Source organism: Fringilla coelebs (assembly GCF_963513975.1).
Source record: "Fringilla coelebs genome assembly, chromosome: 4".
In the NCBI taxonomy this organism is placed as follows: domain Eukaryota; kingdom Metazoa; phylum Chordata; class Aves; order Passeriformes; family Fringillidae; genus Fringilla; species Fringilla coelebs.
Genome location: NC_140032.1, coordinates 57,396,737 through 57,413,532, shown reverse-complemented (window position 1 = coordinate 57,413,532; position 16,796 = coordinate 57,396,737). Strand labels below are relative to the sequence as shown.

Sequence of the window (16,796 nt, the reverse complement as noted above, 5' to 3'; positions counted from 1 at the left end):
TCTGCGGGTACAGTTTGGTCTGCTCTGTATTAAATTAATCCCTAATGAAGGGATTTCCCAGCTCCCAGCACAGCTGGCAGCAGCTCTGAACACTGTGCTGTGCAACTTCCAATACACAAGAGTTCCTGTTTGACTGTCTAGGCAATGGATGCAGAGATGTAAACAGCCTATTCCATTTTAGGAACCTCTGTCTTAACACATCTGAAAGTTCTCCTCCTCCCATCATGGAGAAGACTGCAGCATACCACCATCCTCTTTGATTACTTTCATTTAAGGACCAGCCCTTTCATATTAGTACCTATGCTGACACACAACAGCCACATGACAAATCCTGACCTTGCATGCCTTCCTAGAATAGAAGGGTATGGCATATTATTCTAAATAATGACTGCAGCTCGTAATTTGGGAGTTGCTGGTCAAGATATAGAGGACTTATGTGAAGAAACATCTTCTGTAAGTCACCTCAAGCTTTCTAAGTATGTGGGTCAGATGGTTTTCTGTCCACAAATACTTCATTTCACCAAGATCGGTCTTAGACTTAACAAGCAATTCCATACTTAAAATTAAACAGCCATTAATAGGCTAGTGAAGGGACTTACTGGACCATTGAAAATCACTGCATTAAGAAAAAATATTTACTTTGCTTACAAAATAATCTCAAGCAAATTGCCCGCATACCTTTACAAAACTCATTCGGAGAGTGCACATCTTAGTAAGCTCATACACCGTCTCAAAGCCATGGTTCACAGACTGAGCCAAGAGCTGAGCAAACTCTTGATTATTGAAAATCTTCAGACTGCAGCCACTGGGGATTTTGCAGACTGTGGTGGGATGGAACCCGTGGTGGTAGTTGCAGTTCCGACTTTGCACAAAGATGCTGCTGTCGCTCAAACATTCTGCGTACACCTCCCCTCCAACATAGTAGAGATGGACACCTGCGAGGAGAAGGTGGCAAATTCACACTCTGTGTCTGTTTTCATGCTCTGTCTCCACAGAGATAGGCTTCTGTTCAAAGAGATAAACCTTAATTACATATCAGAGTATCATCTGTCTTCATTTTTACTTTTCTCTTTCATCAGCAGGCAATCTGAAAGAAGAGTATGTATGTATGTATGTATGTATGTATGTATGTATGTATGGGGAATCAACATGTTGTGTATTCAACAACACCAAACTAGCAAGCACAGTAGTTTTGATGCCTTCCATTGGACAACCTGACCACTTGAACTTTTTCTCATTATATTTAAGTGAAGCAGTAACTGGGAATGCAAGCAGAGAGAGCAGAAACCTGCTGCATCATTTGTAGATACTAAAGCAGCCCCAAGCTCGATTCTTTGAAAAAGTCTTGAATGCTAATTTGGGTAGCCTGAGTTGTGTCAGCTAGCTTTAAATCCAGAAAACTAGGTGGGGAAAAAAAGGCCTTTGTATTCCTCAGACCTATCTGCCAAATGAGGCTACACACCAATTTTACAGTCCTCTCCCCATCTAGTGCCTGCTCCTTCACCTGTCATCCACAGCAGCAAAGCCCCCAAAAAGTAACATACAGAGAACCTTTGTGTCAGTAGAAGTCAATTCTAAAGGTTTTGAGAAAGCAAGAAAATTTACCTTCTCTGTTTAAAAATGGTTTATTTGCTACTTAAACCTATCACCTCCCCCAATGTCACAAATTACAGAGGCGAACACGAAGAATTAGAAAACTCGACTGCAGTCCAGTAAGAAAGCCTTGACTGTGCTCTGTCATGTAAGATTTTGCCACTAACTGTGTGGGTAGATACATACTCCCACCTGATCTGCAAAAACATTTATGGCTATGTCTTCAAGTTTGGGATTTACTCCTCCTTTCTCAAAGACTAACAGTTCTACATCACCATTACTTGTATGCCTTTACTTATTGAACTGCATCCTTGTCTCTCCCACGCTCTGCTTTGGTACACACGCAGTTAAGTGCTTCAGCAGAACTCTGCCTGCAGCTGGCTTACTCCTAACAGGAAAAATGAATGAGGTGTTAAATAAATATCCTGATACTTGGGAAGATGGATGGGGAGGAAAAGAAGGAAGAAGTATTAACACTTGAGTGGCATAACACAGGTGTGGTGCACTACTGAGAGCTGCACCAGTTCTCATGAAGAGAAAAGCTCTCCAGACTCGGGGCTCAGACTTGAGGATCTGACAGTTCTCTTCAGCTTCAGTTTTTTCCTCCTCTTCATGAACTGGCACATCTACCCCACTGCTTGGGCATGCTGAACCCTCAACTGTCTCAGAAAATTTACAGTTTACTAAAAATGTAAATACCTAAAAAATGTGCTTTGCAGGAATGGCGCACTGCAGAGGGCAACATCAGCTTTGCCTGCCATTTGCATTACAGGTGAGTTCTCAGAAAAGTGGACTGTATTAAATAGTCAGGCATTAAGGTGAAGATTTTCTCTTTTGCAAGACTGTCACAGACATAGAAGGGAAGCACAAAATTCCCACTGAAAAAATCACCAGCCTGTGAAAAATGCATTTGGAATAAACTGTTTTAGCAGGTTATCTTCCAAAATACATGTTAGGATAGCTAATTTATGTTAGAACTAAGGCTAGCTAAAACATTTGGTGCCAAGAACCACAATTTGGATTTCCATATACAGCAATAATCAAGATAAATCAAGACATTTCATTAGACAAACTGCCTTAACCTCTAATTTAGATTTCGATAGCCTTCAGGCAAATAAAAATTGATTAAGGGTAAAAGCTTCCTGTAATTACAAACCAGGTAGGAACAATACTTTGTTTATAAGACTAGGCCAGAAAATTATATGTTTACCAACACAAGCACCTCTCCCACATGCTAGGGAAGAGCAGTTTACTCTTGAGGGAAGTGGCCCAGGCTGTCATGTCTCGGGAAACACCACCCCCACCCAGAATGGATTGCCAGATCCCAAACTCACCTTTGCCAATGTGCCGCCTGGTGTTCTCAATGGTGGAGTTGCGGTTGACGTTGGAGAGCAGCCCCAGGCAGAACCTGTTCTTGTTGTTGGAGGGGTCAGTGAAGCCATCCACCAGGATGCTGGTGGAGGACGCGTGGAACGCCTCCCCAACGCGGTTGTTCAGCTCGTAGTAGACGATGGAGCACCAGTGCTTCGGCTCTTCGTAAGCGACGGCCTGGACATCTGCAAAGCCACAATGGAAACCTTACAGCCTAACAGTGCTGCAGCACTGGCTCGAGGAGAAAAGAGTCCTAACCCAGCAGATCTGGGCTACCTAGAGTGAAATAATTTCAATTCAAGACTCAAAAGAGACAAAGGCTGGTACTAGGTATGAACAGACAAGTATATAAAACTCCTGGGCATGTCCAAAGCAGTGCCCCAGTATCCTCGCCCCACTTTCTTACAACATGCTACAGTGCAGCCCTAGACAGCAGAGAAATGCTGTAACTCTACAACTCAGCTTTCTTTCCTACTCAGTAGAGGGATTTCTACTTCAGTTCGTTTTATTAACTAACTACAAGTCACCTGTTTGCTTACTGCAAAGTCGCACAGCAACAGGAAGAAACAGCATCACACGACTGCATCGCAGACCATTTCTCACTTTACAAAGAAGTACAGCAAGGCAGCTTAAATATACAGTCAGCAGATCAATCTTTCAGCATTCAGAGCATGAACAAATCTTTCTCCTGTGTTTTTGGGAGAATGGTAGGAGACTTCAAAACACCTGAGAGAGACTGACATTTGTCTGCAGAACATACATGAAGCACAGCCCCAAATAAAAGGAGGCTACTGAGGGGTTGTAGCTGCTTTATGCGTGCCTTCTTTTAAATGAAGGACACTATTTCACTACTAAGACTAGAAAAGTTGGACTTGCTGATGAAACACTAATTTTGCAGATCCCACTACAGGGCAAAGCGCTAAAATGAAAATCAGACTGGTAATATGGGAAAACTTGTTTTTTATGGCCAGAGGTTTCCTTCTCCCAGCTCCAAGATTTATATTTTCCTCTGTTCCCAGATCACACCACTATGAGTTTCTGTTACAAAAATAAAAAACCCAAGTCCCCCACAAACAGCAGTGCACAGTAGATACAAAAGGTGGCAAATAATCAAGAGCAGGGTAACACATCCTACATCACTATGGCAAAACTTCTGAGCATAGCATTTATTGCTAATAACTTGCTTAAAAACACTGGTAAAAAGCTGATCTTTCCTGATAATCTGGCACTTTCTATCCCTTCACATCACTGTTGAAAGAAGAAAAAAAAAAGAAGAAAAAACAGTCTAATTATTATTAAGAGGTTGCTACATTTTTAATTCCCACAAAGATGCCAGCAATTATCAAAGCTGCAGCTTTGCCCCAGTTCTCAAAGTCAGGAAGAAATCTTGCCAGCTGGCCATTCTTACAGAATTAATCATATCTCTCTCACACAGATTTCATACTGACTTCCTCACATTTGCTTTAAGTCATGCAGAGCAGGTGCGTTTAGTCTCTCTATTCCCAGCATGGGCCAACAATGGAAATTACCCAACTTCATTGACAGGATGCAGCTTGTTCAATCAAATCTCTTAAGACTAACAAATCACCATGAAGAACACGCTTCTACAAAGTTTGCAACAAAAAATGATGCAGTAAGTTCACAGTAAAAACTTTTCTTCTACAACCTGCTGCAGATTTTTTTTCAAGTCATGGTATCACAGCATACATATGAATAATAAACATGTGAAGCTTCCTAAAAGTCTTTCTTTTTAATGAAGAGACAGAGAGGAAAATCCATTGCATTAACCTACTAGAAGAGAAAAATATCAATATATAATTTTTATTTTGAAATGGCTGAATTATAAAGAGCAAGAAGAAAAATATAAACCCTCTTTTCTTTGTCATCTCTAATGTGTTAGAGGAATTCTATAATACACATTTTGGGAGAGAGACACACATGCACAGGTCTGCAGGTAGGCATAAAGTTTGAGAAATGTATTTTGGGACACTACATTTCTGGCCCAAAATTCCTGCAAACTACTTATACCCTCAAAGTGTAGTCTGTGTGTTCAGCAAAAAGTGGAAGTGCTACAGACTGAGCAAAACTCATTCCAAGCAGAGAGTAAATAGACTAACACAAAAACCATCCAAATTGTGCTAAGAGAGCAGATATACTTCCTGAAACAAGACATTGAGCTTAGCAGCAAAACAAGTACCAAAAAAAAAACCCAGCCAACCCCAGAACCCAAAAAACCCCACCAATACCAAAAAACCCAAAACACAACAGTTCAATTGTTCATATACTTGTGATCTTGATAATCGTTCTGGCACAGCATCCAGCTTGCTGCTCTTTCTTGGCATGGGCCACAAGTGTGTAAGCTGAAGTGTTCTCTGAAGAGGTCATTTCTCACAAGGTGATGATGAATGCACCAAACCCTTTGCTCAGCAGCCACGGCCGCTGCTGCGGCTTTAACAAGCAATGTGTAAAAAGATGTCTGTGTCACAGTACATAAAGCAATAGGCCTTTATTGCATACAGAATTTTAAAGTCTGTAGCAATGCCACACCTCAGGCAGATTACTCTGTATTCTGCAGCCTCAGAGGAGTTCTTTCCATTCACAGATTAGTGGAAGTTCCCAATAGAAAACATAAAATTACTTTGGTCTTTGAGTTGGCTGGGAGAAAGAAAGTAATAAACCCCATATATTTTACATTTTTAAAGAGTCATGGGATAGATTCCTCTCTTAAATAAATATTTACATTTATAAATAATCTCCAGCTTTACTATTTCATCCCTTACAACAACAGAAGAAAAATTACACGGCCCTTTTTTTTTCTTTTCCGCAAAGAAAAATTTTATGAACAACATCCATCCAAAATTAAAACTCAGTTATTACTCCTAAATTGTGGAGGTTCTTTACTCTTAAGAAGCAAAGCAGAAAACATGAAGGAGGCGTTCTTACCTCCTCTGTGCACGTCAGGGGGAATTGCAGGTGCCATCATGTTGGTATCCATGGGCTGGGAGGTATCGTGTGTCATCGGATCTTCCGGAGGCAGGTAAGTGGGCGGGGGAGTATCAGCTAAATATAGAAAAGGCAGATACATGAGTCCTCTCCTCTCTTTAAAGCGCATCTACATATCCACATAAACAGTTTGAGCCTGGAAATGCTTCCAGCCTAACTCAGCTATAAACTTCCACCCACCAGAAATCTGAAAAAGCAATCATGGACCTCGAATAAGGAAAGCAAAGAATTACTGTGTATATTAAGCACAACTGCAATAAAAACAAGTCACTTCACCCCCACATAAAGCCACAAAAGATAGCTCAGCCGTGTTTCCAACCCACAGTTCTGCAGGCTGAAAGTGCCATACAAACATCAGGGCACAAAGAGGTCTCAGGGCCCAGCCAGCAGTAGATACTGAATATGTTAAAAGCGAACAGAAGCATTTCTGTTTCCAACACAATCATACCAGCAAATTATTTAAACATCCCAGCTATATCCAGGGCCTTATCATTGTCAGTGCAAAGTATTAGCTCTGTTTCCCTAGACTGGGAATAGCAGAAAGCGTTCAGGAACCCAAATCCGACAAAAGTGGCCTTGTGGGTCTGGAATTTCTCTGCCAGTGCTTCTGTCCTGTCCCATTCACGGCTGCATCACCAGCACAGGAGCCCATGCACATTGCCTGCACTCATTAACATATGGCTGTCAGCTCTGTTTGAAGTGTCCCAGCCAGCACTGCCCTTCAGCCGCCTATTCCACTCCTGGGAAAGCTTCCCAAAAGATTTCCTACAAGCTGCTGTAAGTTGCCAATGTCACCATTTCCCAGTACACCAGAGGACACTCTCCTCCAGATCAATTGCACAGAGGTACATCCAAGAGCTAGAAACCCTTGCCTGATCCCTGCAAGCTTTCGCTGCAAAAGCTGGGATTAGATTACCCCTGTGATGTCTCTGCTGCTGTTCATCCCACATTTATTTCCATTACTGAGAGTATGGATTGCAAACTACCACAGCAAATAATCACAGGGGATTCCAAAACTCTGAAAACCAAATTAGCATCAACAAAAGGCAGGAGGAGAATGCTCTGTAAGTTTGGGGGTGTTTTTTGTGGAGTGGTGGTTTTGTTTGGATTTTTTTTAAATGTATTTTTTAAGAAAACATATGTTCATGAAATTTATTAACTAACTTATTGTTTAGCAGGTATTTTTTATTTTACATCTAATGCCGGCAGGTGCCTGGCTAATTCTGTAACTTGAACACATTCAGGTGGATGAGAAAGCAGCAGAGAAAGGCAGAGATGACAACAGGGCTGCATTAAAAGCTTAACAAACTGCACTGGATTTTGAGTCCCATGTTTTACTAAGCCTTAAATGCTTGTGTGTGTGCAAACATGATGCTGGTCATGCACAAGATTCCAAGGCCACGGGCAACAAATTAAGCAGTATCTAGAAAGTTTTCAAGGTTAACTGCTTTGCCCCTTTGTTTTTGTATTTTCCAGATGTCAGCCTCTTTCCCCATTAGGGCAAGATGGACAACTGTCCAGGGCTAAGCATCAAGGACATCAGTATCCTGACCTCCCCTCTAACTCAATTTCTTCACTGCAGCTGCAGACATTAAGGGCATGTGGACAGAACAGACCTTCAAAGATCAAGTGAACTTTCACAAGCCAGCATTCAGGAAGACCTTGTTAGGTCTTTATCTCTGTTGGAAGAGCCCCAACCACAGCAATCATGTAAAAAAAAAAAAAAAAGAAGATAAAAAAGACAGCTGGTTTCACAGCAAATTCTCACATTTTTTAGAAAAGCCAATACAAACTCTTTTCTTCCTTCCAGCAAATTCAGTAGTTTTCACTCACCAGAGAAAAATTTCTAACAATTAGCAAGAGAAGAAATCTATGGATATTAATTTCATGTAATAGGAAACAGATTTTCACAAATCTGCTGTTTTGTTTACACATACCCTCCCCTCAGCCCCTGAAGGAAACAGCCAAACAACATCAGTAAGCATTTGTACTGCATCCTTCTCCAGCATTTAGATCAAGAAATGTACCACAGATTGCTTCTGCAGTATTTTTATCCAGCTGCATGTAAAGAGCAAAAAAAGACAGCTGCATGGAATTTTCTACAGACACCAGTCAACAAAGGAAGGCTCTTCCCTGACTGTAGGTAGTAAAACAGCCTGAAGAGTTATTTTAAGAGCCTGCTTTTCAGTTGAAGCTCCTTGGAATTACACCACTATGAGAAGAAATTGTTTATCAAGTAGCAATAACGTGATCACCTTGAGAAACATCCCTTTTCTGTGGAACTAAAGCCTTGTGCTGAACTTATGATCATAAGCAAGGATGATCTCTAGCACCACACTTCTGGCGCATTGAACGCTACACTTTGTGGGCTAAACTGCTGAACTGGTCCCCAAAATATTTTGGATCCCTCCTCACACCTCACAAGAGTTCTCCTGTAATGTTTTAAGTGTGTTTGAAAGAGGCACAATCCTAAAGCCTTCAATATTACCAGACAAAGAGATTCTGTAGTCTTTATTACCTTACAAGTGTTAGCTTGCTATTAAACAAAAGTGTTGGCTGATCATTTGGTGTTATTGAGCAAAAAAGTCCACAACAGCAGTGATGTCCAACCACCTTCTCCCTTCTCAAGGGAAGCTGACCGTACCTGGCATCTGGAAAGGACTTCCTGGGTCTGAGCTGGCTGGAGAATGTGGGTAGGTGCTGCTGCTGCTCCCAGGCGAGTTAGGGTAGCTGCTGCTGGGCGAGTGGGGGAACGGGTGGCTGCTGGGCTGCTGGAAGGAGTCCGGGAAGGTGGCGTTGTGCGGCATGTGGGGCTCATTCTGTCCCAGGTTGCGGAACTGCGCCAGGAGGCTGTGCTGGGGGTTGTACTCGCTGTGCCTCGGCACCAGCACCGGAGGAAGAACTGCAAAGGGACAAAGAGAGAAAAGCCACAGCGTTAGAGACTTGCTCCTGAAGGTGTACAAGGGAAAAACCCCACATTCTTCCCCAGCCCCGGCATATCGGCACGTGCCTCAGAAACAAGGCAGTCAAAGGTAGGAGCACATGTCCAAGCAAGAACTCCTTCCTTCCCTCGCATCCGGATACTGCACAGCTCAAACCCGCAGCTGCCCGGATTGCCAGACGGGAGCCTGTTTGCACAGAGGGCCAGCGAAGAGGAGCCAAGAACAAACCACAGTTCTGTGTTTCAGTCTCACTCGCACGAAGAGGTGCTGGGAAGAGCCTGACAATGCTGACATGCAGTTCCTCCTGCTGCACTTGTCATCTGACTAATCGCCTAATGGCCTGTAACCCAAACCCTTGCTAATAAGAACACTTTTTTTTTTTTCTGAAGACAATACTAATAAGCCTTGAACTCAGTCTGGTCCCAACAGCTATAATTTTATTTTTAACCTAGACTATGTTCTTACAAGTTTCTATTAAAACAGTTATTAACTCTTCAAGTCAGTTTACAAACTGTGCCATTTAAACAAAATTATGTAGTTCAAAAAAACCAACTGAGCAGCAATTGAGCTGCAACTATGTGCCACTATGGGATCAGAGAAACATCAGAAACTACGAGTCTCACCACACTTCTGAAGCCTTCTCAGCTGTGAAACAAAGGTCTCTTTCAAACTGGGAATATGAACATGATACCAGATACACTAAGATAAAAGAATCAATTCTTTTTCCAGTCCCTCAGCTTCTATCTTTGAATGCCTCACAGCAAAGACCAAGCTAACCGAAGGATTAAAAGCTCTTCTTTCCACAGAAATGTTTGGGTGATGGATAGGAGAGGAGAGACAAGGTCAGGGAGAGGGAGGTCCATGCACAATGTAGTGGAATAGAAATAAAAAATCAAGTCCTCTTCACGTCTTCCCCCTTTGGAACCTCTGTTTCCCAACTCCATGTCTGAGCAGGACTGGAAGAAACCTCCCCCCCGGATAGCTTGCCTTCAAGAGAGGGTGCCAAAAACCCAACAAAAGCCAGGAAAAACAAGCCAAGGCTACCACCCCCTCTCCTTGAGACTCCTGCTCTGGCCTCAACACCTGGGCACACAGAAGAGGAACAGGAGCATGTGTAGTCAACAAGCCTACATAGACATAGCTATCATTCAGATTAAGAAAGGTGTTTTGGAGACAGCTGCTTTATTAAAAGCCTGAATTACAAACTAATTGCCAAAAAAAAAAAAAAGCCAAAAAAACCAAATAACATTTTCTTCACATGACAAACAGGTTCTCCCAGGACACTGGGGCATCTTTACTCTTCCAGCTATTTGGTATTAAAGAAGCAGCACTCAGGTATTTACTTTAGTGTCCTGGAGTCCAAGAGGACCAGAATAATCACTTGACACATGGAGCAGGTCTAAAGTCTAGGTTCATGCTTAAAAGGGATAAATGAATGTCAAAAAAAACCCACTATCACCAAAAACTCACTCTCTATTCCTAAAGTCACACATTAACTAAAAAGAAAAGAAGTAGGTTTCTCTGGTTCAGATTTTTTTTTTTTTTTGCATATGCCTAAGAGAGTAATTAAGCTCCCATTTTTGCCTGCTAGTGGCATTAAGGCAGGAGCAGTCTGATCCCAGAAATCTTCATTGAACATACACTGAAAAAACCTCAAACCCTCACTACTGAAATTTAGGCTGCCCAAGCAGAAGCAGGTTTTAAGCATTTAACCTGATCTCTCAATTTCTTAGAGCAACTTTGCTGAGATTCCAAGAGATCTCAAACATTTGAGGCAGATGTCACCCTTAAGTAGATTTGTTTAGATGTCAAAAAATCCAACTCCACTTTACAAGGCATAGGCAAAGTTCCTAATTATGGTGTTTTCTGAAACAAACCACATCCATCTGTCATTCTGTGGAAGTTCTCAATTGCAAAACACCCCAGGAGAAGCTGTATCTCCTCCAGCTGTGCAGACTGTTTCTCGCTCCAACACAACCATTCTGACATGCCACTGGAAAGGGCTGTAATAAAAAAGGTTACTCAGCATTCAGGTGGACATCACAAATCCCTCATCCTCAACATGTCAGAGCCAAGCTCTCTGAATATTAGGGTTTCTCAGAATTAAGCTTGTTCTGTTAAATCAAGCAGTCCTTTTGCAGCTAGGTCAAGTACTATTTAATTGTCATAGTCAACATTTGCTGGGATAATAAATTACCAGTGAAAAAATTAACAATGAGATCATGTGTTAAAATGTATTTTCCCTTTCCTGTCTTTATGATTCTTCCTTACTTTTCTAAGCATTAAAAACACAGCTTTCCTATCTCTTCCTTTCCTGTGGATGAAGGTCAAACCATTAACTTTTATGGAGTTAATTTGTGCAGAAAGTACATCACCTACCTTTCCCATCCCCTACCTCACATTAAACAATGACATACATGACATCAGAGGAAGCCAAATGATTTACAGCATTTTAAAATAGCAGGAGAACAGGATATTTTCTGTATGTTTTCTGTAATTAAATTAATGCAGTGCCAGATTTTCCCAAGGTATATATACATGTTTTCTCCTGTTGGGCAGAACCACTGGCAAAATTTAGAAGGACTTGAGATAAAAACAAGTCTCCTTTTCCCAGGTGTCCTTCATGCAAACCCATGCTTTTTGTCCAACTCCGCCAACCTTGAGTCAATAAATGCCAACTTCTTCAAAATGCACATGGAAAAGGGGGGAAAAGAATACAACTGGTATTGATGGAACACAAATAGTCTCAAAAATATCACTGCAGAATTGATATTAAGTGCTGCCCCTAATTCACATCCTCCCTGCATACACAAAACCCTCAATGAGGAGGAAAAGCCCTGAAAGGCCACATTGGGTAGGACAGAGCCTGCAGTGCTCCAATTAGTACAACCCCAAGTCACTCACTGCCAGAACCTGATCTCCCTGCAGCTCCCAGCTTTTTTGCAGGGAAGCTGCTCCCAGTGGAGCCACAGAGGAGTTAATTTAAGTGCTGCTCACTCAGGAGTAAAGACATGAGCAGGGACTGGGCCCTTTGGAGCATGGAAGGCTGCCAGGAGTTCAAACAGAAAGGGGGATGCACACCCTTCTTGCTCCCCTCGCCCCTGCGTAAGGCGCTGAGCTTCTGGTCAGGTTGCAGACCTCAGCCACATGGAATAACAAATTACTGAGGCTCAGTGCAGTAGGGGAGGAGGCTGATCTCTGCTGCAGCTGCCAGCTCCAGGAAGAGGTATAATTGAAGGGGAGAGAGCATGAGAGAGTTATTTGGTGCTAAGCCAGCACACCTGTTGCTATGAAATAATGAAGCAGTGCACATCTTTGCCGTGCAGATCTCCGCAGGATGTGGCTCTGACCATTTGCAAACACAATTCCTCCCTTCCTCTTCAGCGGAAGGGAACACTGATACAATAAAAATATTAATTTTCTTTCTTTTTTAAAAAATTTAACATCAGTATCATCAGCATATATTTAAAGGAAACATAATATTGAATACACTGTTGTCTTAAAAAGCTGCTGCAACAGATTTGCCAACTCAATCTCATTAAAGTTAATGGAGTAGAACCACAAGTCATCCGACAGCTTGATTTCTGTAATTCTTCAAACACCAGATTAAAAGGTTTTATGTGCTATATTGTGGCTAAATTTTGCTCCCAAGTTTTTCTATCGATGTGGACCTGCAGCTGAGAGTTAATACAGGACTACTACCAGTAAGGTTACTAGTAAGGAAGAGGGGGATAAACCCCCAGGAAGCAGGCAGGGTATGTTTGTGGAACTGTACCTGAGATCCTGTGTCTGTCAAGCCAGCCTGGGAATTGGGGAGCTTGCTTTTACCATGCAAATAAGACCAAGTATGCCTGCACCAAACAAGAGGAGCTATATTAAAGAAATTAGAGCTACGGGGCAATTTAACCCACAGGGCTATTTCATCTAGGAGCCAAGAATGCCAAAAATACAGAAGATAGACCAAAGGCAACCTGGCTGTTCAGATAAATGTTCTGACTAACCACACCAAGGAAGAAATGCTTTTATGAAAATGTAATAGTGGCCTTTGAAGAAACTAACTGATCTCTACTCTTTTTATCTCCAGTATGTCACCCTGTTCTTCTTCAGAAAACTAACAGCTGTGCTATCCTAAATAAAGATCTTCTTACTTTTCTTTTTTGTTCTATTTTCACATTCCAGAGATAATGATTTTAGCAAACACAGAAAGTATCCCATTTATGAACATAACTTCTTTTTTTTAAGTTTCTCTGTGAAAAACCTCAAACTAATCCAATCCAAAGGACCTGCTGTACTTTCAAAGAAGCATATTTTCTATCCAGATGGGTTTTGATTACTTTACACAAGGCCCAGATGACAGCTAGTTTCCCTCAAGGGCTCATTTTTTCCACACCCTTTGCATGTTATGTGAAAATTTGGGTAGGTATCTCTCTTTCCACGTATGGAAACTGAAAGACCATGTAAGGAAATACAAGGGTCCACATATAAGAAAGCAGACTTTAATCCACTTTCCTTGCCAAAGTAGATTCTACTTCTTCTGTAAAAAAAAAAAAAAAAAAAAGAAAAAAAAAAAAAGAAAAAAGAAAAAAATTATATAAGCAATTGGTGCTGGACTTAAAAACCATGACTTGGTTGACATATGTTCTGTAAAAGGGTTTGTACCACAACAGGGCCCTCAGTGCTAATGAAAACCTGACAACACTATCATTAGGCAGAGTGCTTTAATTTCCAAGCATTACATAGCTGCATTTTCATCTGAATTTATGCAAAGCCATGCATGTTTTGCCAGAAAAACAGAACTGCAGGTTGGGAAGGAGGAAAATCCTAAAACAAAAGTTCATGCTGTCTGGAAATAAGAAAATCCTGCAAAGACTAAATTGTGACAAAAAGAAAGAGTTAGGAGAAGAAAAAGAAAAAAAAACCAAAAGCAACAAAAGACAGCAGCAGTGTTAAACTAATAAATTTGAACCCTCCTGAAGACTCCCAGCTTCATTTCCTGCCTTTGAGGTCACAGCAGCTGAAGCTGGCTGTGGCATCCTGATGAGCACTCCAGTCCCACGGTGGGAGGTGGGAACGGAGCAGGTACCAACACATGCTCAGCTGGACGTGCTGCTCTCTGCAACACCAGGGAGTCACTGAAGCATTCTGACTGCCAGGCCTTGACAAGATCTCGCTTGTAAACAGTAAAACACTGGGTAGAGAGAAAACTTTTCATGTCATTAGGTTTTCTCATGTTGCCTGAGTTGGTTAAAAATATACAATCAATAAGCACTGTGTCTAAAGCCATCTCTGAGGATCGAACTACTTAAAGCTCTTCCAATAACCCTTGGCTGTGGTATCACAGCTTTGCTTTGCTGGCTTCTCAAAAGAAGAAATTCCAATCTTTGAGACTTTCACTCCAAACCTCTGTTCTAGTAATTATAATTACTCAGAAATCTGTTTTGGGTGACAAAAAGACAAACTTTCTACTCCAGGAGAAAGCTGACAGCTGTCTTGTTTTCTCAACTCTTATTTTATTTTGAGGTTTTGGGAGACCCCAAAATTTTATTTGGCATTTTGTGCAGTTACAAATGAAGACTGTATGTCTTGGGGAAAAAAAAAAAGGCAAAACAGTTGTTACTTTACTGACTTTGCTTTTACATCAGACATCTGGTCCAAATGCATTTGACAAGTAATATTAGGACATTTCCTGCATTACAATATTCAGCTAACATTAGATTTTATTTGCGGATGCTCTGATAAGCTGACATTCTGATTAAACTGACATTTGCCAAGGTCAATTTCAGAATTTAGTACTAATTGTATGCACATTAGTGAGGCAGCCCTTGTAAGCAGATTTGGTGGAGGAGCAGTCACAGTGATAGTGTGTATTAATTCAGACATTTACACAGACCAGAGTTCAAATTACCTGTACCAAAGCCACAGCCACCATCCTACCGAGTAGGTTAAAACTTGGAAGTCTGGTCTTTCAAATCAGAAGAAACATCTGTGTCTGGTTAATTTTGAAGAAAGAAAACACAGACAGAATACGACAGAAACATATCTTTCTTGACAACTTTTATCCCTCTATTGCAGTTTCTTTTCCTGACATGTGGTGAGGCTAGACAAGGAAAGCTGTGCTGTTAGATCATTCCCTCCTTCCACCTCCTCATTTCAATTCCTCTCCCCCAGCTCGGCTCTGGTGGGGAATTTTAGAACTGAATTCTGCAAAGCCAAAATGAAGGAAGTTTTATTCTGCTTGCCAAGCAAACTGACAGTTGCTTTTGCTATTTTGGGGAACCATCCTATAATTGTGCCCACCTGTTGTAGCAATGCTATTTTTAAAGTCACACCCAAGTGCACACATGGCTGCGCAGCAAAATTTCTCAGGGATGACACTGTGCTCCCTCTCACCCCCAGCCTGCAGAGGTGCAGAAATCCTGCTATGGGAATCATACAGGACCAAGGACTTTTGTAACTTGGTTCTATGTATTAACTCTGAAGAGATGCATCAATTTTGCCCTCCCTTACACCCCAGAAGCAGTCTCCCATTTGCCTTTTCCACTCCTCCCCCCGATGCCTGGCACTGTTGGCATTATCCTCCAGCAGGCCTGGTTCTGTGGGAGCCTGCAGTAGGTGTGTTGCCTCTCAGAGCCTCACTGAGAGCAAAAAGCAGAGGAGATCAAAGGCCAGTATGAAAATAATCATGTTAAAGTCATAGGCAGAGAGTCCACACCAAGAGCAAAACCATCGTGACACACCCACCACTCTACTCAGAGCCTGGGGACCTGGCCTGCTCTCGTGGCAAAAAGCAGCTGTACATACAGGTGAAATGTTTCTGGCCAGCAACAAGCTTGCTGAAGCAGACACACACTTTGAATTCATGGTTATAATTGAAGGGAACATCATTTTCAGCTGTGAAAATTCAACTTTTATGACACTGTTATTTGTCTGCACCACCAAAAAGCCACCACTGCTCGCCCCCAGTTTGGCTGGAACACTGGCACCATCAGCTTTGTAAAGCCAGCTCTCTGAAGAAGAGAAGCTTAACAGAGGAAAACCATTCAGCCCTTTTTATCCATGTTTTATCAGTAATTGCAAAAAAATGGGGGATAGCCATCTACAGAAACACTGCACCTTCAACCAATTCTACATGTTAAACATGAAAACAAAGTTAATTTCTCTTTTGCCTCCTTTGTAATATATTATAAAGTCAGAACCTAGCAGGACAATGGGGCAAACACAGCAGAGGCAAACACAAATCTGCATCAGAATGGAGGAGAGCTAGTGTTCACTAGCACTTTAAGAAAATTAAATATTCAGTTTCTTCATCTTCCTTCCTTCCCCTTTAGCTAAGGCAAAAGAACTGAACCTCCTCCCCTAAAGCCACATTAGAGGTGTGACTTATTATTATTATTTTTAAAAGCAGTGGCAATTTAAGCACCTCTTCATCCTCCCTGTTCTGTATTCCATTCCTTTTGTTTTGCTCTTAGAACAAACAGGATCCAGGCCTTTTTTTCCCTAAAATCCTGGATGATAGCTTTCATCTGGTCCCATTGCCATAACTGAGGACAGAGGCAGGCAGCAGAGGCTGTATCTCCACAGAAACCTGAGGAATAAGAGACTGGAAGGAAGTGTCTCAGGAGGGACACATTCTCCAGCAAACCCTGAGAGGTCATTTGGGGCATTTTCAGAGGGATGAGAAACATTGTGTCAGGTTTTTCCCCCCAGCCACTGTGTATGCAGTACACCTAATTATTTAGCAAGCCTTGATCATATTTAAGGATAATTCCAACAGGTATCTCTAAACCAAAAAATAAAACTGAGGAGAAGCAGCAGATTCAGCCAAGCAAGCACCAGTTCAGCTAAGTGTGCCAATTTTTAAGAGGCATCAAATTCAGACCTTGGCCT

The 16,796-nt window shown here is 41.8% G+C and overlaps 1 protein-coding gene across 2 annotated transcripts in view; it reads right to left on the bottom strand.

Moving 5' to 3' along the window:
* The window catches only part of SMAD1 (SMAD family member 1), a 43,548-nt gene that overhangs the window by 2,091 nt on the left and 24,661 nt on the right, over positions 1-16,796 (bottom strand). For both annotated transcript variants that reach the window (XM_084205030.1, XM_084205031.1), the window contains exons 3-6: positions 8,612-8,869; positions 5,908-6,024; positions 2,928-3,149; positions 679-935 (exon numbers count right to left, since the gene is read on the bottom strand). In XM_084205030.1, the coding sequence (XP_084061156.1) occupies positions 679-935; positions 2,928-3,149; positions 5,908-6,024; positions 8,612-8,869 (854 nt within the window). The remainder of the gene's footprint in view (positions 1-678; positions 936-2,927; positions 3,150-5,907; positions 6,025-8,611; positions 8,870-16,796) is intronic.